Source organism: Myodes glareolus, chromosome 13 (assembly GCF_982192425.1).
Source record: "Myodes glareolus chromosome 13, mMyoGla1.1, whole genome shotgun sequence".
NCBI classification, from domain to species: domain Eukaryota; kingdom Metazoa; phylum Chordata; class Mammalia; order Rodentia; family Cricetidae; genus Myodes; species Myodes glareolus.
This window is the reverse complement of record NC_142038.1, coordinates 8122541-8150356: the sequence shown is the minus strand read 5'-3', so window position 1 is coordinate 8150356 and position 27816 is coordinate 8122541. Positions and strand designations below refer to the sequence as shown.

Genomic DNA, 27816 nt, shown 5'->3' with positions numbered 1-27816 from the left:
TTAATTATACAATTATTTCACAATAGTTACTCATACATCCTATCAAATCATATCAGACATAAAATTTGAAAGTAACACTGTGTGAAATATATACCATCTCTAAATACTGCATTATATAAAATATATACCACAATACTTTAAATATAAAATAACATACATATTTTCATTAATAAAAAGGGAGAGAAGATCCTCCAAATATTGAATAAAGCATGACTTCCTATGGTGATAAAAATAGAAGTCGTTCAAAGTTACAGACAGAAAATAGTATACTAAATTTTTTATTATTTAATAGCACATAATTTATATTATATTCTACACATAATTAAAATACAAAATTAAATTTGATATACATATACACATATTTTCAGCATCACAATCAAGATACACAACACTCCCATGACCTTCAAGTACCCACTGTACTCCCACCCTCCTCCTCCACCTCCCATTTCCATTCTCCTCTACTTCTAGTTCCTACACCTCCACATCCATTCTCCAATTCAGCCTACCTTCAACTCCACATCCTGCAACACACCTGTATTCTCCTCTACATTTCTCTAGCTCCATTTCCACCTTTACCCTGCTACACCCCCTGCAGGGCCTGGTGGAAAAGAAGTCATTTGAAAGAGATACTTGTATCTCTAGTATCTAGAAACAACAGACACCAAAGAAATGGAGATTTTCCCCAGAATCTCATGTTGGGAGAAGGAAAGGGTGTCAGCCAGATGGGGAACTTGTCTCCTAGAAAGAGTCTTCAAATGGTTTTATCATCTTGTCAGACCACCTTACAGGGTGTGACCCATCAAAACCCGGTCAGTGATCAACAGCGGTAGGCTGGACCATACCTTCACCAGAACTGCTTAGATGTGTGTGTCCTTTGATCTCACTTCAGAGCTCAAACATGGACTTGAGGGGTTTCCTGGGTACGCCATTCTTCTGTCCAATGTGGCTACATTGAATAAATCTCCCTTTTCTGTTTTCCATTTTTAACCTGGCTCTTTTAAACTGCTTTATAAAGGACAAGTGGCAGGACCTGACTTGCAGCCCAGGCTGTGAGCCCTCAGTCTGACAATGACCCTCCTCTCCTGCTCTCTTCTGCTGTCCTCCAGCGCTACTCTGACCTCCCCAACTGCTCATTTGCTCTTCCAAGACTGCTGGAGTTGAATCACAAACAGCATATTCTTGTTTAGTTAAGTTTCAGTTTTCTTTCAAATTTTTTCTGACAAGGTTTTATTCTGCACTTCCTTTTCTGTTACTCTTAAAGCCAAATCTATCACACAGCTATCAAGTAGTGTGGATACTGGCCAGCTGCCTACTGCAGGTGCCATTCTTGAAGGCTGTTCAAGGGGAAAACAGAGAGTGGAGTCATCACCCACTTCAAATAGTTTCAGAACATCCTTTTTAGTTTTCTCCAGACATAATGGTAAACCAGTAACACAAGGGATCATGTGTTACTGATCCCAAGAAGGAGTAACTCTCACCCCAACACAGGATTTTAAGTACCTTCCCAAGGAAATTTTATTTGCTTTTATGTTTTCATTTTACATCTCTTTATTGTGCGTATGCCAGGATACACAGGCCACAGAACAAGTGTAGAGGTCAGAGAACTCCTAGGAGGGAGTCAATTCTCTCTTTCCCCCATGTGGACTACAGGGGATTGACTTCAGGTCAGCAAACTTGATGACAAACACTCTTGCTAGCCATCTTACTTGTCCAAATTTATTCGTTTTAACAAAGTATGAAAGAAAATAAGAAGACAGTTGTCCCACATTATTAAGATAATAATACAACGTTATTTTGCAACATAAGAAATAAAAATGTAAAACACTGAAAAGGAGGTCTAACATGGAAAAGGCCTGAGAAAAACAGGAAAGGAAGGACTGCCCTGGCTAAAGTGGGAGTGGGAAGGAGCTTTTTGGCCTGTACTCTATAGCACCCAACTATGTGATGGGCTTCTTCCTCTGAAGATTTCAGCAACAGCAGCACTTTCAATGCTAATGACCCCTTTGACTCCACCTACTGACAGGCACTTGAATGATTAAAATGACAAATCAGAGCTGTCAGGAAAGCAGCATTAGGGCCCAAAAGGAAACCAGTTAATGTTCGGTAAAACATGCTAGTGTTGACCCAAACAAAACCTAACACATTTACACAGCAATAGACATTATGAAGACAGCAGTAAAAACAGAGATAAAAATATCTCATTTGTAGCCAAGGCCTAAAGAACAGGCACACCTGCTTGTGAAAGAGGACTGGAGATCATATAACCAATTGAGGGTAATTTTAAGATTGGGGGAAAAGAGATAGTTTGTTCATGGAATAGTACCAGTGCAGATGGCTAGCAGGGTTTGGTTGTTTGTTTGATTTGGATTTCTCATTCAGAAATTCACCTGAAATTAATGCTGATAAGACTGACTGATTAGAACATATTGAGTATGGAGTTTCTCAAGTAATGCTTCAGGTTATCTTGAGTTAACTTTAACCCCCCTTATACCCATTCACTGCCTGCCTAACACTGACCTGTTAACATCTTACGATCACTGGTAAATTGGTGCATTTGGAAATGCACAAATGGACCATGAGTTTACACCAGATCAAATGCTAATTATGACCAAAAGATAAAAATAAGAGAAAAGAAAAGAAAAAGAAACGCCTTCATGAGGGTCAGTAAGATGCCTGAGTGGGAAACGGGCTTTCTTAATGACCTCAGTGTGGTTCCTGGAACCTGTGTGGTAGAAGGAGAGAACTACTCCCACGGTCTTCTGACCTCCACATGTGCACTGCGGCACACAAGTCCACCAAACACACACATACGAAAATGGAAAAGTTTCTAAAAATTCGTGAAACTGTTAGAACACAGAATTTAGTTTCTATGCCATAGTCACTTAATTTCTGCTCCAGAAAAAAAAAATTATCTCTTATTACCTTTGAGGTGAGAGCTATGATTTTTAATACAAACACTCACAGATAACCTGTTTAGTATGAGTATAGAAGAAATTACTTCAAAATCATGTAAACCATAATAGTGCAAATAGTCTAAGTTTAAAATTAAGAGCTGTATTCATTTAAAAATATACTTGAAGATACTGGTAGGCCATAAAACAAATTAAACATATGAACAAACATTTTCATTGAAAGTACTGGGAATTGACAGAAACCAGGCACCTAGGGTGCTTGGTAGGTACTTGAAGTAGTCTAACACTGAGCCATATCCCCAGGTCTCTTTTACTCTTTATTCTGAAATAGGTTTCACATTAAGTATTCTAGCTGGCTTTACGCTCACTTTGTAGCTGAGATGGTACCTGAATTTGTGATGCTGTTTCCTTAGTCTCCAAATGGCTGACATTATAGGCCTAACTAAATTTCTTTATGAAAATCTATGTAAAGCATAAAATGTATCAGGCATGGTGGCACATATTCATAATCCTAGTACTTGGGGAGCAAGGGTAAGAGTTTCAAGTTTAAGGCCAGCCTAGGCGACACAGTGAACTCCAGCTCAAAAACAGACTAAGAAACAGCAGAAACGCTTGTGGAAACTTACATTAAAAAATGACCCAGGACAAATTCTTAAACATCCTTTTGGCAAACAGTATATATGGCATACTCTCCTCAATGTGTCTGTCCAGGAGGATGTATGTGGTATGTCAATAGCAGCCAGTGCTGAGGGTAAACGGTGAGGGAGCTTCTTCCATTTTATTAGTTGGGACATTTTCAATGGACATATTAATGTTAAAGTCGGGAAAATTTACCCTGATCTCTTTTTCTGAAGGAATGGACCCTAAGAAAGAGGTCTGAGCAGCATCTGATGCAGAAGTGAGAACAGAGACAAAGCCCTGACAGAGAGGCTACCTGACCAGGACAAGGCCAATCTTGTGGGTGTTCCACTCTGATAAATCAAACCTTAATTCAGATATAGTCAGCAGTAACATACATCTTGTTTGGTTCACCTACTTCTCATCCAAAATTAATGAACTTCTCTACATGGTGTTGATTCACTGAGACCCACTTTCTTGGCAAAAGCAATTGTAAAGAGGGATTAAATCAGGAAGCAGCCATATTCAGACAGGGACGCAATGACCCAAGAAGACAGACATACACTGTGTGCCCTTTGTCCAGGAGTACCAATTCATAGGACAAGAGAAGATGACAAGCAGGGGAGGAAGGCTCTGACCTGGAGACCAAGCTCAGGAAAACTGTAACAATGAGGGTATTTGCAGTTGCTGGGAAGGTGGTGGAAAGGCAAAGAACTGCAGGAGTCTGCAGAGAACTCCGCTGGGCTCTGCTGCCTACAGTATCACTAAGCACATCTGGTCAGGCACTATGTGAACCTCCAGACTAAGACCTCAGAAGACATCAAGTTTTGAGAGAGAGAGAGCAACTAAAGAGTTTGGTAGATCTTAGAAGGAGTTTGCCCTAGCAGTGGAATTAAACCAGCATTACAGCACAAAGGAACAGACTCTAAAAATATGTAAACATAGCCCTGATAAGACTAAAATGAGTTGCAAGAATATAGACCAGAAGGAAAAAAAATTTTCACAGACAATGACTATATATGTCCACACACTCTTTCTCCTCTGTCTCTCTCTGTCTCTGTCTCTGTCTCTGTCTCTCTCTCTCTCTGTCTCTCTCCCTTCTCTTCTCTCCCTAGGCAAATATATGAAAGTCAAATGCTACAACACATGAAAAAGATACCCAATGGGAGAAAGTAGGACTTATCCCCTGTTGTGGTAAGCACAAAGACAAAGTCAGTATAAAAGCAAACATTATGTATTTATATATTAATAAAAGAGAAAAAACCACAAGATTATCTCCAAAGATATAGAAACGCCTCTGAAAAAATGGAATTCCTTTTTGTTACTGTTAGGCCTCAGGTTATTCCACTATTCAGAAGAGAGCTGAAACTGGACTATAGAAAGATTTTGAAGGTTAGCTAAAAGTCAGTATTCTTCAGGAACTTGTGAAACCACTTCCTGTTTGCAAAAAAGAGTCATTTCCCTTACCTCAGGCAGAAGGAACACGTATCAAAGCCCATGCTGATCTCCAGGCTCCCTTAGTATCACAAGTACCTCTGACATCAAAGTCCAAGCTAGCAGCCTCTCCCTTTTCACCTCCTCCCTACCCTAAACTCCCTCCAGCTTGCAGGTTTCCTTCCCCCAGCTCCTCACCCTCTTACAGCCTAGTTAGTCTCACTCTTCTCTTATTCCCACTTAGACTCTCTTGCTATCTCGCCATCTATTATCGCCACTCTTCTCTCCTGTTCTCCCACGTTTCAAGCCCTGGCCATGCCCCATCTGCTAGCCATGAACAACCTACTACTTTCTCTCTTTGCTCTGGACTCTTCCAGACATTTCTGGCTGTCCTCTCTCTTATCTACAATAAAAATCTTAACCATATCAAACAGCATTCACTTCAACAGTGAATACCAAGTCTCTGAGCAACCTAGACTAAGAAAATGCAGGTACCCTCATTATTACAGGAGGGAGGGAAAGAAGAACATGTATACTAGCAGGAAAGATTCGGACATCTAGGAGAGCTGCTTTAGAAATCATTACATCTACAAAAATTTATACTTTGTTCTAAGCTCTTCTTGCAGCTTCCCTGAGTATGTGTGTGAGGAGAGGACCCACTAAGCTGTGGTCTGTAGTGATATTTTATTTTAACAAATAAAGCTTGCCTGAAGATCAGAGTGCAAAGCCAAACCACTAGAAGCCAGGTAGTGGTGGCACACACCTTTAATCCCAGGACTTGGGAGACAGAGGCTGATAGATCTCTATTAGTTTAAAGCCATCCTGGGCTACATGAAATTGATCCAATCTAAAAGAGAAACAAAGCTCATACAAAGGTGATCCTAGCACTTGGGATCACACGCCTTTAATCCCAGGACTAGGCAGGTAGAGAAAGGAAATGATACGGCTGGGCAGCGGGAGGAGAAAAGAGCTGAGTGCAGGCTGAGGCAGCAGGCTGAGACAGGATGGCTCACCCTTTGGTCTGAGCATTGGGAGAGGTAAGAACTCTAGTGACTGGTCACGCTGCTTCTCTGATCCTTCAGTCTGCACCCCTGATAGCTGACTCCAAGTTTTTATTATTAAGACCAACTAGACTTCATGTCACAATGATCTGAAACGACCTCCCACTTCCCTCAGCATAAAAGACAGCAGCACTCACTTCCTCAGGATCAGTTCTCCTGTCCTCAGAAGGAAAAGCTGCAGGTGAAAGACTTGACACAAAGTCAAGGCTAAGTCAAGGCTGTTTTCTTCTCTCAGAATACCTTACCCTGCTATTCAGTGAGCAGCAGTTCTCAGAAACAGACTCACCTGCCTGGCGCTTCAAGGTCAAACACAGATTATCTAACTAAGAAGCTTACAACAAATAAAAACACAGGTAGTCTAAGTGTCAAATCAACAGAACATCCAAAACCATCTGAAACAGTCTATCAATCTGGAAACCACATCTTTAATGACTTTGAGGAAAAAGAAAATGACACAGAAACTTCCCTTACCACCTAGAAATCACTTCCAAAGAAAGAGAGCAAGAGAGATAGAGAGAGACACAGACCGAGAGAGACAGAGAGAGAGAGAGAGAGGGAGAGAGAGAGGAAGAGAGAGACACAGACAGAGAGAGAGAGTACAGTGCCCAATGGTGCTCACCCCTAGGGCTGGTAGCCTTTGTGTGCAGCTCACCGCCACCTTCAGCTTCCAGTCGGTCTCACCATCTAGCTGGTCCGTGCGGATAAAGCATGAACCTTGGAGGTAGAGAAGAACATGTCACCATCCGGAACTGCACTGGAGAAGAGTTCTACTGAGTTATGCTTTCAAGCAGATGTCAATACAGTGGAAACTGGAAAATGATTCATCTAAATAGCCCAAAGAAGAAACAGCTTTAAAAGCCCTCATTTCAGATGATATCATTTGATTCAAAGAACAAATCTGTAAAAAGACAGCCATCAATCTAATTTTAAATTACTTATGTCCTGTTTGGTGCCCATGCTTTTGTTGGAGGTGGTAATGACAGTATCTGTCTGTGTTCTGCATGGCGCTATGGCTCAAATCCATACTTGAGCATGCCAGACAAGTTCCCTATCATTGAGCTACAACCCTGCCTGTGCCTGTTAAGGTTTAATATCAACTATTTTGTTTTAGAAAGCTATCCTGATCATTTACTTTTAATCTAAGTTTTGATGATGACAACATAATAAGATACATACAAAAATATCTGAGTCTGACATTACCTTGGTAATAAAATGTTAATTGACCAACATAACATTCAGTAATATAAGCACAACTAAAATGTTAATACCCAAGTAAGTACTAATTCATAATAAGAAACCCATCAAATTTCAGAAGGGGAAAAGTTTGAATCACAAGAATCTAAGACCCCCAGACCATATTCACCATCTCTTTTCTCAGAATTGATCTAGAGATAAAAACAAACACAAATGCACTAAACGATACACACAGATCATTCACTGCAACAGTGTTTACAATAGCGATAGATTGGCACGGGGATTAGAGAACTAGCGGATTAAAACAGCTGAGGCAGCAGTGAAAAGAGAACAAGAGCAAAGAGCTCAACATTATGAAAAGATCCATAGGACACATTGTTAAGTGGAAAAAATATGGTACACACACATACAGAGAGAGAGAGAGAGAGAGAGACTTGTCTGAGGCATACTTGGAAAGTAGAGTCAAGAGGAATTCAAGGATGTTCTCAGCTACATATAGAGAGTTTGAGGACAATTTGGGATATAGGACACCCAGTCTGGGGGTGGGGGAATTAAAACATTATGTTTAAGAACAACAGAAGGTAATGGACGTGCAATCAACATTTTTAAAGTGGGATATTCTTGCAGTAGTAACTACTTGCTTGAAAAGGAAATTGATAAACACTGACATGAAGGGGGGAGGGGGTAAAAAAGGGAGAGAACAAAAGAGGGTAGTGCATATTAATTTTCTGCTCATATCTCCATGAGTTGTTATATAACTACAAGTATGCATACCTGCATCTTCTTGTGCCTCTTTCTGTGGGCACGTATCTTTTGGATGCATGCAATGCAGTCTTGTGTATCCATAGATATTTGCTATATATCATACATGTGTTTCTGTGCTCTATGTACAAGCATACCTGTATGTATATCTATATAAAGGCATTGTTACACACATGTACAAACACAGATATGTGAAATATACCTATATAGGGAAGAAAGGAACAGAGGAAGGAATAGAATAGAAACTAGAACCTTCCTGATCATACCTTACAATGTTCAATTGGAAATCACGCATGCTTTACAAAAATTAAAGAACAAATTACAATAAGTGTGTAATAAAGCAATTTTTAAACAATAAAATTTGGAAGTACATAAAACATAAATTCAGGGCTGGGGATGTAGACTACTTGCACTGCACTTGTCCAGTAAGTGAAAGGCCCTTGATTTAATCCTCACACCACAAAAAGCAAAACAAAGAATCATCAAATTCATACTTTAATCAGAGAGAATTCTTTCAAGTCACTTATAAGCTTTAATTACAAAATGAAAGTTTAAAAAACCCACAAACTTGTTATACTCCATACATGTTATGCGCCAATATGAAAAGGTACACACCTTGTAAACAACTGAGAGCCTTGAGAAGACCCTCCATCTATATATCTACCTGTCTCCATCAGCGCCCCTCCCTGGCTCCCAAAGGAACACTACTGGCACCTCTACCTCCCCAGTGCTGTTTTCAATATGGTATCAAAGTCACTGTTAATTTTCAGGTCCAATCTGTTTCCTCCCTTACCAACTCATCAGCTGAAGGCCTGGTCTATACTCCACCAATACCATTCACTAGTATTCTGAGCCCATCTTACACTCCAAACATGTCAGCCTTTGGTCCAGAGGCACCAAGGATAGCTTCTGTTCTGCCCTGGGGCTGGAGCCATTTAGCCAATGCCCAGTGCTGCAGTAATGGAGGATACAGTGATGTCTACCTTTCCTGCTCAGTTGCAGTTGCAATAAAACCCAAGTACAGGTTTCTGTCCTTAGGATTCACCCAGCCATGAGGTAGGTCCCTAGGAAAAGAGTGGCGTGTCCTTTACTTACAATGCTTTAAGACAAGGAGCTTGAGTATGGGGAGAGTGGAATGAGCTACTGCACTCTAAGTTTCACAGAACGCCATCACTGTTATTTTACAAAATTTCAAGCATCCTACATTTTCAGTGTCCCCTGGGCCACTAAGACTTTGGCTCTGCTGAAGGCTTCTGGCTTCCAAGAGGATCCTCTAGAGTGTGTCCCAGTTCCTTCTCATGGCTCCTAGGAGCCAAGTACAAGCATGCAGAAAGAGCATGATCCAGGAACTACCTTACAAGTTTCTCAACATGCTGCCACCTTTAAAAAGTTAGCCACCAAGCTCTCCAGTATTTCCAACAATGCCTGTTAGGCATGAACCTTGCCATGCTCTTCTCCAGTCGTCAGGTAAAGGTACAAAGATCTTGTCCTCAGTATCTGTTCCTTCCTCTGAGTAGATGCTCTGGGCCATTTCTCTGGACCTGCAGAACAGTTGCTCTCTAAGTGACTCTACAGAATATTTAGTATGGTCGTTTGAATAAGAATGGCTCCTACAGGCTCATAGATTTGAATGTCTTGTCATTAGGGAATGATGCAACTTCATAGGGATTAGGAGGTGTGTTGTTGGAGGCTGCTCATTCACTGCTCAGTTCCGAAATAATCACACAGAAACTATATTATTTGTAATACTGTGCCAAAGGAGTTTCTTTACTCATTAACCAAAAAAAGCAACACATAGACAAAGGGAATTCCCACACCAGAGGTGTGGTCTCGTTGAAGTAGGCATTGCCTTGTTGGAGGTAGTGTGTCACTGGGGGTGGGCTTTGGGGTTTCAAACACTCAAGTCAGGCCTAGTGGCTCTCTCTCTCTCCCTGCTGTCTATGGATCTGGATGTAGAACTCTGAAGCTACTTCTCCAGCACCACGACTGCTTGAGCATCACCATGCTCTCCATCATGATATCAATGGACTAATCTCTGAACTGTAAGGGAGGCCCCAATTAAATTCTGTCCTTTCTAAGAGTTGCTACAGTCATGGTGTCTCTTCATAGCAATAGGACACTTACTAGGACACTTGGAAGAAATGCACCTTCACTAATTTCCTTCACCTGCTGAACCTCACTAGGGTGATAGAATTGTGAGCCTGAAACAGAACTCCTGGATATGATGAGGAGCTGGCAACAACATGTTAGTCAAGTGATCTAGCCCAAGTCTACTTCAACAGGGCATCCGCAACATGGGTCTGAGGGAAAACAGACACAGGCCAGATCCTCCTAGTTAGGGCCTTTGTGTTAAACTGAGAGTGGGAGCTGTAGGTGCCTGGAGAGTTGTTTGATTCCTGTCTACAGGAGCCTACCGTAGATCTGGGGGGCAGGAGGGAAGGTATGACTCAGTTGATTCTCAATGGGAAAAAGGTCTGAAAAACACTGAAGCCATTACTCTCAAGAGATATATAACTGAGCATTTAAGGTTAGCACGGGGGTTCTCTAGAGTGAGAACCAGAAGCCCTAAATTGGTTTACACTTGGTAGCGTTAGGAGACACTTGGTTTCCACAAGAGCGTGTGCTGTAGGTCCTCCAGGAACTCAGTCTCTAAGATATAGGCATTTTCAGGAAGCTACAATGCTATTTTAGTTACTGCTCTCATTTTGTGAAACAATGCCTGTCACAACCACAGGGAGAAAGATGTATGGTGACTCATGCTTTCATCAAATTCAATCTATGGTCAAGGGGCAGCAAATCATTATGGCAGCAAGGCAGTATGGCAGAAGACAATTGGTCATATGACCAAGGACAAGTGCTTGTCAAAGAAAAGTCATAATGCTCAATATATTTTCTACTTTTTCCCTTTGGGGGGAGTGATCTGTGAGACGTCACTGTCATTCAGGGCAGGTCTTCCCCACTCTGTCAGCCCCTGATGGAAATACCCCCACAGGTGCACTCAGTGGTGTCCCTCACCAATCTGAGGTGATCGAAATTCTGTCACGTTGTAATGAAGGATCAACCACAATAGACGCTTGAAACAAAACTTAAGTGTAGCACAATGCAGAAGTAAGAATTAGACAACCTAGAGCCAAACACTAATCTGACAACACCTAACTGTTGTGCCATGTAAGGTTATATTTACAGTTTTTCTTTTTTCTTCATCTGCACAATGAGAAAAATATCTTTGAAACCATATTGTAAAACTTAAAGAATAATTTTCCTGAAGTCTGCAAAGAATGTATGTTATATGAACTTATAACTGATTGTTCATTACTTTTATTATTTCTTAAATCTGAAAAGACAAAAGTAGGTAAGGCTATATCTTCACATAACTGCATCCAATAAACCTTTCTATGCAATCATTTGAAATGAAAAGAGATGAAAGTCCATACATATAATTACCATGTTTCTCCTTGACTGCCAGAAAAGGAACAGTATCTGCACCAAGCCAATGAATGTTCCCTTGCCCCTACTCTATAAGGTTCATTTTGCTGTTGTTGAGCTAAAGCATCTCAGTCAAAGCTGTCAGCAGTCCAGCATCTAAAATGCCCCAGTTCCGTGAACACATCACTACGCTTCCTTTAGTCCCTCTAATGATCCAAGCATGAGCACTATCGCTGTGACAATGACTCTGGGACTCTGAGGTCAGAACCTACTCTGGAGCATGACAAGAAGATTTTTGTCTATTTGCATTGTCGGCCGAAGTTACATAAAGGGACTTTTTCCTGAGTATATGCACTTTGGAAGATATGCATGATTGAATTTAACAGACTGTTGTACACTGTCAAAAGGATTATGAAAAGGAAAACATTCTTCACATGCTGATTAAAAAAGCTAAAGAGCAGTAAAAAAAAATGCAGGTAACTCTAAAGTTAATCAAAACTGACGTTTTTCTCCATCTGACATGTGAGTATATGCATTCTGATGAAAGTAAATCAAACTTCAATGGACAAGATTCTACTTTCTGCCTGTCCACTGCTAAAACCTTGTTTTCCAAAATTTGTACAGAAACAGATGAGATGCTCTGAAATGTCTTCCAATACTAGGACAAAAGCAAAAGCAACACAGAGAACACTATAAACACAATAAACCTGCACTCTAAGTCCTTTAAAGATAAAAGGTTTGTGCCTGTTAAATAAGCAGAGACTATTTTCAAATTTAAAAGGGAAATTATTTAAGAAGACCAAAAATTACTAACTTCAAGAAACAGATGCAATAGAGGAAGTGCTACAACAAAATCTGAAGTGTACCCGGAAGAGTCTGTCTGACCATCTTACCAAGAGCCACGCAGTAGTTTCTTTTTTAACAGAAAGCACTAGCTATAACTGACACTAGTTAAAGCTCAGTAGAACTGAATTATTAAACTGGTCTGCTTATATCCTATTACGGACTTCGTATGAATACTTGATTTCATTTTGTATAATTGACAAGAGTTGACAGGAAAGGACAGATTTAATGACCTCGAATTAAGATCAGCTAGTGTATGTGTCACATTAAGAGCCACATGAAGGGATGATAAAGTGAGGGGACCCTGTGAGGTAGGTGAAGCTGTCACATCACTAACAAGTCATCCTGAAGCATCTTCAGCAACTTGCAACAGCTCACATATCCAAAAGCTCTGAAAGGGAAAAGCTAGAGTATATGTCCTATGAAAGAAAAATAGACGTTGAGTTTGAATTTATAATATCAGATCTTTGGCCATTAAACTTGATTTTTAAATATTTATATGACTTAATGCCAGCATGAAATTTTTAAACTGGTGGCAAGCTATATCTTTCTATAGAGATAATGTGGATGAGAACAGTGTCACTTGCCTACTGTCGTCCCACTAACAAGTGACAGCTGAGATGCCGGGTTGTGTTCTAAACACTTATACTATAACGTTATCACTTAGATACAAGTGAAAAAGATATTGACATTTATAAGAGATTGATGAAAATTAGTTCTAAAGCATTCATTTCTGCTAATACCACTAGAAGAACTATGTGCACTCAGGAGATATTTGATCTGAATTAAGAAACTGATGGAACAATTGATTAATTGGAATTTAAGTCATCAGTCACCAGATCCATCAACAGCTCCATTTACATTCTAAATAATCCAGTCATGGCTCAATAGAATACTCTTATTAATACTCAGTCAATACAATGCCACAGACAGACTTACCATGCGATATTGACAAGCACCCAGATGCTAATGTCCATCTCTACACCACAATGTTACTTAGGACTTGTACACTGACAAAAGTTTGGAATTTTATTATAAAAAATGACATGCTATAAAGGATTTTTTAAAGCTAAAATTGAAAAGCAAAAAAAGTGTTAGTAAATAACACAAAAATCCTGAAAATGCTTATTTTCTGAAAATAACTAGACAACAGTGAAACTTTAAGTAATTACTTAAAACCACACAAAAGACAAGTGCATTTTGCTGACCTCCATATAAAATGCCCCTCCCAGGGAGAAAAGTTGCCAGACAGTGTAAAATATTAATTGCCTGCATGAGGTCTGACCCAGAGGAAGGAGAGATGGTCATGAGTGTTACAGGAACCCAGTGAGGAGCCATCGCAACATGAAGAACCAGCAAACAAGAGTCGGATATTGGAAACAAAGAGAAGAAGGCATGACTGTGGTTGCTAAGGAAGAAGATCTTGGGTTGGAAGTTGCTGCTCTGGAGGTGATACACAACCATATGTTTAAACAAGATTAGCTGAAGGTACACGGTACATTCTGACTATTTTACAGTTAAAAGCAGAGCACAAAAATTACCCAAGAGTTTTTGAAACTAAGAATCCAGAATCAAATTTGGAAGCCATTTGTTCCATTCTATAAAGGAGGACTCAATTAAAAGCAATCTGACTTCTTAGTATCTGCATATAAATGGGTAGTAATGTTCTAACAATTTAAATTTGACAAATGGAAGGTTAATAACAGAACCAGAATAGGTTAAGTCAGACCTCAGCTACACAGAGGTCCTAAACCCAAATCCACTAGTACCCACGCAGTATTATGTATGTAAATAATACAAATGTAGTAACCATGTATACTGTGTACATTTTTCTGAGACAAAGAAATCAGTATTCTCAAGTGGATTTTTGACCATCAAAATACTGAGTATCACTAGTCCATAGAGACCAGTCTTCCCAGCAACATGGGACACAGGGCAAGACTGAAAAAAATGGTCTTTAATTGGACTGCTCCCTATCTGAGGTCACCACAGAATATCTCATCTGCTAATCCACTGGTGTTCCATTTATTCTCTGGTGACTTCTAAGGCCATGCAGTGCTGCAGTGAAAAATGATGAGGAAACTGGCTAATTTCCAAAACTATTAGAAATTTCATAATTTTAAAAATTGTGTTCCTAGTTTTCAGCCCTCACATACCTCCTCTGAAAATAAATCAGTTATTTATAACATCTCCCAACTTTACAGTACTGCATGCTGTTCACAATTTACTCCTCAACAAAATCTGTATACACTTTTCCTTTTAAAGGGAATTATTCAAAAACCATTGTTTGCATTTGGAATATTATTTTTGTCAATCTTGCTTGTTTCATATTAAACAGCGCCTCACTCTGCAGTGCAGTAGCCTGGAACTCAGAACACAGGGAGCAGACCTCATGGCATCTCAGTATCCCTGCTTCAGCCTCCTAAGTGATGATACTAAAGCTGGGAGCCACCAGACCCAACTATTTTTGGTCTTACCACAATCATTCATATGTAAAAGTACCTCTCAAACACAACTATTCGGTTTACTGTATTACATTTCTACTGCCACAACAAAACACCATGAGAAAAATGCCTCATAAAAGGAAGCGTTAATTAGAAAGCTTGCTTGCAGTTTTTGATGGTGAGTTCATGACCACAATGTCAGGGAATGTGGCTGCAAGTAGGGAAGCACAGTGCTGGAGAAGGAGCTGAGAGCTTACATGTTGAGTATCAACCACAAAGCAAAAAGAGAGAGGCTTACTAGAAGTGGCATGGGATTTTAAAAGCTCAAAATCCATTCCCAGTGAAGCACCTCCTTCACCAAGGCCACACCCCCTAATCCCTCTCAAACAGTTCTACCAACTGTTTGATAGAACAGCATTTGCTAGAACAATGCAGAACAAGCATTCAAACACAGGAGCCTATGGGAGCCATTTTCATTCAAACCTCCACAGTTACCTATTATACTACATATATGCTATTGGACAGAGAGCCTAAGAAAATAGCTATTATCAATAGAAATGAAGGTACAGATAAACCCTTTGAAAATCTACTTCTCTATAGCAACAATGAAAATACTAGTTGCAAGTGATAGATGTAAATACTACCTTTCCAATAATTATACTATATAGAAATGGATTAAAGGCCCCAAACAAAAAGCAGAGGCTGACCAATTCTATTTTATTATATCCTTTAAGTTATCAGTCATGACTCTTCCAGCAGACCCAAAATATAACCAGTGGACAATGATTATCAAAGGAATATGAGGACCCCCTCTCAAAACACAGAGTTTTAAATAGGTGCATCTGTAACAGAACTCTGGGGAAAAAAATATGTGGAGGCGATAAGAACATGCTCCTTGCTATCCCCTATGGCAGCTTGCATCAAAATAGTCCTCATAGACTCATGTATTTAAACACTTGGTCCCTGGTTGGTAGTGATATTTGGGAACTGTGGCTTTGCTGGTGGACATATGTCACTTTGCTTCTTGCTTCTGTTCAAGGTAGGAGCCCTCAGCTTCTGCTACAGCCATTATGCCTTCTGCTTGCAGCTATGCCTGCCACCATGACAGACTATTAGTCCTCAAGAACTGTAAACCCACATAAATTCTTCCTTCTCAAAGTTGCCGTGGCCATGGTGCTTTATCACAGCAAAGAAAGTAACTAAGACATCGCACAGGAAAAATCGGGGAATAATTAATTACACGTGCTCACAGGTGAAGACTGGGGTGGGGTGAGAGTGGGACGGGGGGCATAGAAAAATGTCTATAGCAAGAAATCAGTGCATCTGGAGAATGCAGAGAAGTCGCTGCGGTAACTGTGATGGAACTCCTCTCAGGGGTCAGGTCCCAAGCTAAAGAAGAACCTGGGTTCCAGCAAGAGGGAAAGCCCAGATAGAACTGCCTGCATGACGGTTTCTGTACACTCAGTGATGTTCATGGTGGAGACCAGTCGAGACTGACAGGCAGGTGATGAGGGAGGAGCCATAGGAAGCACCTGACAAAGCTGCTCTTGAGGTGAGACTGAGGCTAGCAGGAAGAGAGGGTGTTGGAGCAGGAGAGTGAACACAGAAGAACCCGAGGTTCAAACAGCTATGGACACAGACTGGACAGCAGGACGAAGAGCAGTGGGGAGGGTAACAGTCATTACATAGGGTATACATCTGCTGTCTCATCCTAGAGATAACCAAAGTGTGCCCCACACAACTAAGCCAGTCATTAGGAACTGGCCAAAAAGACCCTGACAGAGATTCCCTGGCTTTTCTACTTAGTCACATGAGAGTTCCAGTTGAAAGTTCAAGTCCTAACTATTGTTTTTCCCACAAAGCCCAAGGCAACTCACAGCGGCCCAAATGTCTATGCCTGACACAGAGTGCTTTCCACTATGAGAGAGTGCCTAGGTAATAGGATATTACACTTGGGCAATCTGTGTGCTAGCACACACAGAGACCATGAACTGGTCACGGCAAATACCCATAACTACAGTGCAGGAATCCACAACTAGATGCTGGTCTCTTCTGTAGCAAACAAACAATTACTACTGTGTACAAAACAAATGGAAAATAACACTAGGTGAAATTAAGTAAAACTGAAAATGTAAAATAGCAATCAAATTTTGAGTTACACTGTTATTGAAGTAATTAGGTTCTCAAAACTATTATGAAAGAAAATCTACTCAGATAACTTTTCAAGCAATTATTAAACACTAAAGTCAGATTTTTTAAAATAGCAACAATTAAATGTCATTTGGAAATGAATTTGAAATAATAAAAAATAAGTTTTCTAGGCAAAAGTCTTGCTTTTACTTTTTAAAACAAAGAAAGCTAGCAAACTATGGTGGTGCATGTCTTTAATCTTAGCACTTGAAAGGCAGAGGCAGGCAGACTTCTGTGAGTTCAAGGACAGCCTGGTGTCCAGATCAGACATAGCTAAACAGTAATAGCCTATCAAAAAAGAAAGAAAGGAAGGAAGGAAGGAAGGAAGGAAGGAAGGAAGGAAGAAAGAAAGAAAGAAAGAAAGAAAGAAAGGAAGAAAGGAAGAAAGAAAGAAAAAAAAACTTCAGCAATGTAAAAGAAAACATTAAAAGTTACCTGCTTTCTCTGAAGTTCTAAGAAATACCATATCTGATGGAATTCTTTGGTTCTGCAAAAAAGTAATATACTAATTGTTATTTGAAGATGTACATTAACATAATACTATTACAGAGAAGAAATAGTTAATAAAAAGACAATTAAAATATTAAGCAAAATTCTACTAAAATTCTACTAAAATAGCCATTATTCATAATTTTTACATAAAAATTAACATTTTAATTCACATTCAGATGTTTTGTTAAACAACAACAAGCCATATACATGGCATTCAGACTTCTCTTGTCTAGAAAGGCTTAAATATTATCTCCACAGCATCTTAACCATAAATAACACACCACAATGGTGTTGTCACATAACAATTGCATCCTCCTCATTCCAAACACCCTGGAAAATGGACAGTGGCTGCTCCAGGTCAACACCAAAGAGCACATTACCAGGAAATAACACGGACAAACAAAAGAGAATAAGCAAATACAGAAAAGTCCTGCAAATTTGAGGAGCTATTTGGTCTCTTACTAGACAGACTAGGAAGTAACTAAATATACAATGGAATAATCAAAATTTTACAAGTCATTATTCATGTATGTAACTATTATTATTAATAATTTCAACAATTGGAAATTATTAAAGGAAAAATTACTAAAGGAAAAATAAATGAAGTTATACTATTAAAATAATAATTCACATAATTTCACAAATTATTCTTTTTGAGAACTAAGTGAAAAATTGCATATATACCACAGAGAAATGGCTTTCTCCCCATTTGAGGAACACTAAGAATGAAGAGGTTAGTGAGGCTGAAAAGGACACACTGTGCAGCGCAGCGCCTCCATTCTAGCACTAAGGACGAAGGTGTCTACGGACACTAGCATTACTTCAGCTCAAGAAGAAATCCGAGTGAACATACAGCAGGATTTTTAAATAAAGGTAACAATTATCTGACATGAAATGAATGGAACAACCAAAGCCAGTAAAGTGTTGGGAGGAAAATATATGAGACACGGATACACTGTAACTCAATAGAACAGAACAAAGCAGAGAAAAAGGAAGCGAATATAATGTTTAAAAGCTTTACAAATCAACAAGACTTTCCTCACCTCTATGAGGAAATGCTAAGGCCAAGAATTGAACAAGACACACAATGTGGGCTAACTACAACCTAGGAAAAGAACATTAAACCACAGTGACTAAGACAAGATGGTGTTAAGCTAGGACAGCCAATTATGCCAATGCAAAACAAGAAAATGCAGAACTAGACCCACTCATATGAGGATGCCAGGTTCAGAGAAAACTAACACTGTGGGCACTAAGAAAATTACAGTCATACCAATAAATAGTCCTAAGGAAAGTAGATACCTACAGGGGATGAGTGGCAATGATGCCTGCCCTTCCCAGTAACATAACTTAGAAACTGATTCAAAGCATAGTTAAAATGCTCAAGAAAAGATAATGGAACCTCTGAAAGTTGATGTAGGTCAAACATCAAGATGACTTCATGACTTTTTGGAGGAGGGCTACTTCACCAATACCACTACTACTGAATTATTTGAAAAGAAAATATTTAACATTAAAAGAAAAGATGCTAAATTGGACTTCCCTAAATGTAAGAAATCTATTTAAATATGTCCTCCAGGGAGGAAGATAAAGGATACCTGTAGCACATATGTCAGGAGGTTCTGACCACAAGACAGAAAGGCCTAGACACTTGCAAGTAGAGAAAGCCCATTTAGAAGAAAACACAAGAAACTTCCCAGGCATGTACCCAAACAGTACAAAAAGATACAGAAGCCATAACAAAAGTGCCCAAATTACTAGACATCAGAGAAACTCAGAGTGAAACTATAATCACAGCACACATCTCAGAAAGGGTAAGAAAATGAAAATGCTAAGAATGTTGGCAAACATAAAAACACTACCTAATTAGAGTCCAGTGGACACAATTATTTGCATGAACTACCACAAGGAAACGTTTATGTTTAAAACCCATTTTCCTCCCAGGTATACATGTGGTGGCATGTGTGCACAAGCGATATCAAATGACACCGAGGTATAAGAAACAACCTAAATAACCATCAATGGCATAATGCATTAAAGACACCTGTCCAACGACATTCCTGGTTCACTGAATCTACCAGGGACCAACAAACCACAAATGCTAGGAGATACATAGCTTATATATATTATATCTTTATCTGTATATATTTTATTATATATTAATACTGTAAAATATTATATATATTATTATTGACAATAATTCTATCAATTGGAAATGCTAAAGGAAAGAAATAAACTAAAGTATACCTTTAAAATAATAATTCACATAACTTCACAAATTATCTCTTTTGAGAACTAAGTGAAAATTTGGATATAAACCTATATCCAAATTTATATATATCTCTCTCTCTCTGTGTATATATACGTAGATGTATATATACATATAAAATCTCATCACTGCTCTTATACTAGGTCTACACTGTATTGACTACTTTAGCTTTGTATATTGTGAAATGGAGGAGTGTGATTATGGAAAATGTGTAACATTTTTCCCCAAAACTGTTTCGGTTTCAGCTAGTCTTTTGATTTTTTGCTTTGGTTTTTCTAAAGAGAGTTTCTCTGTAGCTTTGGGGCCTGTCCTGGGACTGGCTCTGGAGCGCTGGGACTACAGGCGTGTGCCACCACTAGCTGTTTCGGTTATTCTAAGTCCTGTGAATTTCTATGCAAGTTAGAGAGCGCAGTATGTCAATTTCCATCACGAAGTCAACTGGAGGTTTTAAGAAGGTGTAGCACGGATCTACAGGTCACTTTTCAGAAGCCCTGCCAGCAACAGCAACAGCAACATACCCACGTGGGCCTTTTTCCACTCATGCAGTATGTCTTTAACATGTTTCAATTACATTTAGAACTTCCCACATACAAGCTCAGCATTCTGCTGTTGGATCTATTTTAAGTCTTTCATCCTTTGGATGCTAATGTGAGTGGAATGTTCAGATTATTCACGTCGCAAAAGTAAAGCCTTGCATTTTCTTCCCATGCTGTGCCATGATGTGCCTATGCACAAGCTCTCTGCCCTGCACACATTGAGGATATCTGAGCTGTCTCTGATTCTATCTTGAGTATAGATGATGCAGAGGATTGTGTATCAATGTAAATTAATACGCAGATGATTCCTGCAGAGGATTCTGTACCAACATAAATATTTCTTTGTGGCAAAGATACAGGAAGTGTATTTATTTATCATAAATGCATACATATGTGAGTGTACATGGATGACCCTCAGCACCCATGTAGGTCCCAGGGATCAAACTCAAGCTGTTGAGCTTGACAAGAGGCATGTTTTATCTGCTGGGTCATCTTACTAGCTCCAAGGTACAGGAATTAAACTGTGGGATCATGAGGCAGTTATACCAAGTTTTTGACTGTTTTTTGCTTTATTTTTTGCTTTAGAAACTCCCATCAAGTGATTTTCCAGAATTATACCAACTGGTCTTCTCAAGAGATAATAAGTAAACCATATCCTTCTTGCCAATGTCAACATTTAGTGATGTCATTTTAGAAAATTATCCATTTGGATTGACGTGTATGCCTGATAACTACTGATAAAGAATTTTTTCTATGTTTATTTTTCATCTGTAGTTTCTAGGTAAATGTTTTCTTAGGTCGTCTGTCCAATTTCTAAGGGGAAAAACTGCTCAGTTTAGCTAGGAGACTTTACAAATTCACAAACAATTCTTTACTAGCTTGTGCTCAAATGTTTTCATCCAATACAGACTCAGCTGCTTCTTTTTCTATTTTTTTTAATGCTTTCATTAACACTTTATTAAGTGGGAGGACAACCTGCTATAGTGGTTTCGTCCCCCACCATGCGGGTCCCAAGGATCAAGCTCAGGTGCTCGGGTTTATCAACAGTCGCTTCACCTGCTGAGCCATTCTGCCGGCCGCTTCCACTTTGATCATTTTAACTTTTATTGAGAATTTCATACTTGAGTACCATATTTACAACTTCCATTTCTATACTCCTCTCTCCCACTCCTCTTCTCCATCCTCTCAAATGCATAACCTCTTCTTCAGTTATTATTGTAGCTTTGGTTTCTCTCTCCCTTCCTCTTCTCCATCCTCTCAAATACAAGATCTCTTCTTTAGTTAGCATTGTACCTATGGTTTTATCATGGTTCTTTCCAAAAAAAATTAATTTTAATAAGATTAAATTATCACATTTTTGGAGTATGTGATAGTCTTCTGATATAAAGCCTATGAATTATATTTTTATTTTAAAGGCTTATATGTATAAAATATTTGTATTTTAAATGTAGATTTAAATTTAGATTCAGTACATTTTCTCCTGAGCTTTTCTCCTGAAAGTTTTTCATTTTCTATTAAGTCCCAAATCTACTTTTTAATTTATGGATGCTTTAATTTAATCTTTTGAAATGTTACTTGTGCATATTTGGGTGAGCCTGTTTCTGGGTTCTCTTTAAGGTTTCCCTCCCTCCTTCCTACTCACATTATGCTGATTAATATAGCTGTAAAACAGGCCTTGACATAAGGGACAGAGATTCTTCACACTGTTTTTCTTGTCCAGATTGCCTTAGCCATGGCCGAACCTGAGCCTTTCTATAGCCATGGCTGAACCTGTGCCTTTCTATTCTATAGCCACGGCTGAACCTGAGCCTTTCTACAGCCATGGCCGAAACTGTGCCTTTCAGAATTGATTTTGGAGTAAGATTATCTCTCTCTCTCTCTTTTTTTTTCTTAAATTAGTGAGTGAAGAAAAAGATGGGGAGGAGAAAAGAGTAAAGAGAAAAAAGGGCAGGGTAGAAAAAGAGGGAAGGGAAGGAATCTTCCTGTGTCTTTGATGAAACTTGTGTTAAATTCACAGATCATATTTTTTCTTAAATACCAAAGGTATAGGAAGCGTCAGCACCACCACCACCCCCGAACACACCTATTTCCTTAGGTTTTCTTTGATTGTTTTCATCAATATCTGCAGATTTCAACATACTTAAAACTTGAATTTTACAGGAAGGACATTTTCAATTATTTCCTTACAGCCTATTATTTTAGAGAAATGAGGGAGTAATTTTGTGGCTGGCCTTACAGCTTGCAACCCTGCTGAACAAACTGATCCCAAGTTTTTTAGACCTTTTTGGATGTGCTACACTCCCTAGCATCCTACCTGCAAATAAGGACATTTATAGCTTCCTTTCTTAATCCATGCATCTTTGTTCTGTTTTTTAAAAAATTAAGCTGCTAATTAACAAAAATTAAGTTAAGCCTGGTAAAAACAACAATCTTGTTTCCAAGTTCAGAGAAGAGGCATCCCTCTAACTCTATTACACATGATGCTCTAAAGGGTTCTCTAGGTAGTTTTCACTAGATGAGGCTCCTGATCGCCACCCCTGCAGGTTTATAGTTATCAAGAATGGGTATTAATCTAGTCAAATACTTTCCTAGCACTCAATAATATGATCATGTGATTTTTCTCTGGTCAACTGATAGGGTAGATCATTCTAGAATGAAATTTAAATCCTTATAGTGACCATTTTTTACTAGGATATGACTTAGAACTTTGTATATTATTGACAGCAATTGGCAAATGGTTCTTTCCCCAAGATTTTCCTGTATTCTGTCTTCCCTCTGGTGCTGATACATAATAATCTTGGCCTTATAAAATAAGGGTAAATGCTCCACCCTAACTACTTCCCGACAAGTACTGTATAAAACTGATTCAAATCTTCTTTAAAGGCCCAAGGAATGAATCTACAGCTGGATATTTCCTTTTCAAAAGCATCTGCTGCTTCTTCTTTTTACTTTTCATTATTATTGTTCTTTGACGCCAACAAAGCAGACACCTATTCACCACACCTTGTTTAATTAACTTTATATGATATATTGTCCTATACATTTTGCTTCACCCTGCTGAAGACAGTGCAGCCAAGGCACCTTTCTTGTCAATGACATAATGCTTGACCACATTTACTCTCGTCCACTCTGCCTGTGTCTTGATTGGTGTGCTGAGAGCATACAGTAAGCTGTGAGCATTCCATCACTTATTTCACTAGTGTCCTCGGCTTCCCAGTTCTGCCTTCAAAGGTGTCAAAATAGTCACTGTCAGTAAGACAAAAGGCTACTTTCTGACTGGGAGAAGATCTTCACCAACCCCTCATCAGACAAAGGTCTGATCTCCAAAATACACAAAGAACTCAAGAAACTAGACACTAAAACTCTAATTAACCCAATTAAAAAATGGGATACTGAACTGAACAGAGAATTCTCAACAGAAGAACTTCGAATGGCCAAAAGACACTTAAGGTCATGCCCAACCTCCTTAGCAATCAGGGAAATGCAAATCAAAACAACTGTGAGATACCATCTTACACCTGTCAGAATAGCTAAAATCAAAAACACCAATGATAACCTATGCTGGAGAGGATGTGGAGTGAGGGGAACACTCATCCATTGCTGGTGGGAATGCAAACTTGTGCAGCCACTTTGGAAATCAGTGTGGCGGTTTCTCAGGAAACTAGGAGTCAACCTACCTCAGGACCCAGCAATTCCACTCTTGGGAATATACCCAAGAGATACCCTATCATACTACAAAAGTATTTGTTCAACTATGTTCATAGCTGCACTATTTGTAATAGCCAGAGCCTGGAAACAACCTAGGTGCCCCTCAATAGAAGAATGGTTAAAGAAGGTGTAGAACATATACACATTAGAGTTTTATTCAGCGGTAAAAAACAATGACATCTTGAATTTTGCATTCAATGGATGGAAATAGAAAACGCTTTACTGAGTGAGGTAACCCAGACCCAAAAAGAGGAATATGGTATGTACTCACTCATAAGTGGATTCTAGCCATAATTAAAGGTCTTTGAGCCTATAATTCGTGATCCTAGAGAAGCTAAATAAGAAGGTGAACCTGAAGAAAATCATATAGTTATCCTCCTGGATATTGGAAGTAGACAAGATTGCCAGGCAAACTTGGGTGCACGGGGGGGTGGGGGTGGATGTAAGGGGAGTTGGGTAGAGAGAAGGGAGAAGGGGAGGATTCGGGAAAGTTTGGGGGAATGTGATGGGTGGGATGGAGGAAGAATGGATATGGGAGCAGGGAAGTAAATATCTCAACTAAGGGAGCCATTTTAGGGTTTGAAAGAGACTTGACTCTAGAGGGGTTCCCAGGTCCAAGGAGAGGTCCCCAGATTGTTCCCTGGGCAGCAGAGGAGAGGGTGCCTGAACTGGCCTTGTCCCATAGCCATAATGATGAATATCTTGCATATCACCATAGAACCTTCATCTGGCGATGGATGGAGATAGAGACAGAGACCCACAATGGAGCACTGGACTTAGCTCCCTAGGTCCAAATGAGGAGCAGAAGGAGGGAGAACGTGAGCAAGGAAGTCAGGATCACGAAGGGTGCGTCCACCCACTGAGACGGTGGGACTGATGTAATGGGAGCTCACCAAGGCCAGCTGGACTGGGAGTGATGGAGCATGTGATCAAAATGGACACCCTGAACGTGGCTGGCAATGAAGGCTGACTGAGAAGCCAAGGACAATGGCACTGGGTTTTTATTCTACTGCATGAACTGACTTTGTGGGAGCCTAGTTTGTTTGGATGCTCACCCTTATAGATCTGTATGGAGGGGGGAGGACCTTGGACTTCCCATGGGGCAGGGAACCCTACTGTTCTTAAGACTAGAGAGGGAGGGGGAGGGGGAGAGGGGGAGGGAAAAGGGAGGCGGGGAAGAGGTAGAAATTTTTAATAAACAAATTAATTAATTAAAAAAAAGAAATGTTAGAACTTGTAGTTTTCCAACCAAGACACACACTACCGGGCATGTAAGTTAATGCACTAGAAGATGACCGAGCTGTTCAGTACCATCATCAAAGCAGCACAGACCATCAGACACAGGGCAGTCTAAGGGAGCTTAGTGGTAGAGTACTGCCCAGCACGCACAAGGTCCCCAGCACCAAGTTAATTACTTAAACCCAAAATCTTCCACATAAAGAAGCAGACTTCATGGTTAGCGGCAGCACTCAAACCTTCATTATTATGAATGCACTGTCATGACTTTATTTTAAAAAAATACTTAGATAAATTAATTAGGACTAAACAGTAAAGTGTTTAGTAAAATTCACTTCACTCTTTACTTAAATTCTTGTATGGATCAAGCCTTAAAACTGTGTTTATTGTCCTTTCTGTTGCTGTTTGCATGTGGTACAAGGAGTCAACCGAGGCAAAGCCTGAACACAAGTGCAACATCCCAGGCCCAAGTACAATGCTCAACACAGGCATGAAGCTCTTCCATATTCTAAATGTGGCATAAAAACATTGTACTTAATCTAATCTGACTTCAAAAATATCAACTCTACTCATGATAGCTTAAAATTCCCTATGAGTCCTACATTCTGAACAGTCACTAACCTTTTTCGCCATTTCACTTACTTGTAACAGTGTCTTCCCCTTCCGAATGTAAGGTATAATACTTAAATTGCAATAAAGGGTTCAGTGGCAGAATACACTCTTGGCATAATGGAGGCCCTTGATTCACTACCCAGCACCAAAAAAAAAAAAACAAAAACAAAAACAAAAACAAAAAAAAAAAAAAAACAAGGCGAAGGTGAAACTGTGTATTAATCAACACAGCAGACATCTATCCTATGCCAAGAAGCAGATATTTAATAAAATCTATATGCTTAAGATATACTGAGTCCTGCACCTTTGTCAGAATCTACCTTACAGAAGTGTGCAAAGATACAAGAATGATCACTGAAATAGTTCAACCGCATAAAAAAATAAAGAAAAATTTTCCAAAAATTGAATGGATACAGGCTAGTAATTTCCAGCACTTATACAAGGAAACACTACAGATGTTTCTGTTAGTACCCTGTACATACTAAACATTGTTCCACTTTGTAAAATCAAACCACATTGCCTATACACAGAACAGTGCAACAAGAAGATCATTTCTACGGGAAGAAGATACCCTCAGTCCCAGGCAGTGGAGATGCAAGCCAACACCAAAGACTGCAGACAGTTCTGGAGGAAGTCAAATGGGAAAATGCCAGAGAGACTTTAAAAGTCAGTAAAGAATTTCCCGAGAATATAGATGGCAAAGTAAGGATATTTCCAGAGAAGACTCACCCACACACCAACATCACACACCAGGTAGTGTGCAGAGCACTCACAACACATCACAGAATGAGGCAGAGACAGCACTCCAGGAGAAGGTCCTTACACAGAGAGACACAGCAGTGCACAGGCCTTTACGTGTTACGGAATAAGGCAGGGTCAGCACTCCAGGAGAAAGCCCTGACCTGTTTACTGCCCATCCATTCACTCTCCATGCCTGATATGTTTTTATTAGAGCATGGCTTCTTCTCATCATGGCCTAAACTATTTTTCTAGTGCTTTTTAGCCTTCATTCACTTTCTCTCTTTACAATTTTAAACTAAAAGAATTGGTTTAATATAGCCATCTGGACAAGTACATTCTGAAAACTGATAGAGAATTATTAACATTTGAACACAATTCTGAAGACAAATGGGATACATTAAGCAATTAACACAGGTATTACATTTAAAAACATGGCTTTATCTAAAGACATTAAAATACACTTTAGCAAAACAGAAAATGTAAATAATTAATTTCATTAAAATACATCAATTCTTACAAACACACATTAAGAATTAAAATATCTCAACAGTTCTTTCAAAATAGAAATGACTTGTAATTAAGCTAATGTTAATGACTGATGTATATACAGATGTAAAGTATATTAAAATGCATCAACCTTTTCCACTATGATGAGGTCTCCAACTTGTATGTCTGAACTCTGAACTTGCACTTTCCCTAAAAGAAAAGAAGAAGTACAATCAACTCAGGGAAACAAAAGTGCACCGGAGGAACTTTGATATGTAATACTTTAAATAGCTCTAGGCAAAAAAAACAAATACAAATTTTAAAAAATTAAAAGCAGAATTTTAATTTTCTCTCTTCATATTTTCAAGTTATATTTCAGATATGCAATTACACATAATTAATCTTGTTACTAAACTACCAAACACAATTAAATAATTGTCCCCTAATAACAGAACAAGGGCTTCCTCGTGGTAATTTACTTAGGATCATATGAAGCAGTACTTCACACACTTTGCTAGCATTTCAATTCTCAGAAAAGATAGCAATGATCAGGAACATTACTGAATAAAATAATCTGGTGACTGAAACTGAGTTATTTTGGAAATGTATAGATCCTTAACACCACAAATTAAATTACACAGACTGGCACAAAAGACACAAAGTAAAGCAAATAATAAATGAAATCATCCGCCACTAGTATCTTTGCCTATACAAGTCAGAACTGAAAACTGAAAATTTCACTACTAAAAGTAATTTTTCCATGTACATATTTGAGTAAATCCTTAATGTCTATCTAATATGGAATATCTGTTAATAAAGATGAATATGTATTACACTTAAGTATCTACAAAA

General features: G+C 39.1%; 1 protein-coding gene across 7 annotated transcripts in view; it reads right to left on the bottom strand.

The window, feature by feature from the left end:
• The window catches only part of Atp9b (ATPase phospholipid transporting 9B), a 218779-nt gene that overhangs the window by 146032 nt on the left and 44931 nt on the right, over positions 1-27816 (bottom strand). For all 7 annotated transcript variants that reach the window (XM_085676363.2, XM_085676368.2, XM_085676362.2 and 4 more), the window contains exons 6-8: positions 27116-27174; positions 17320-17371; positions 6645-6739 (exon numbers count right to left, since the gene is read on the bottom strand). In XM_085676363.2, the coding sequence (XP_085532489.1) occupies positions 6645-6739; positions 17320-17371; positions 27116-27174 (206 nt within the window). The remainder of the gene's footprint in view (positions 1-6644; positions 6740-17319; positions 17372-27115; positions 27175-27816) is intronic.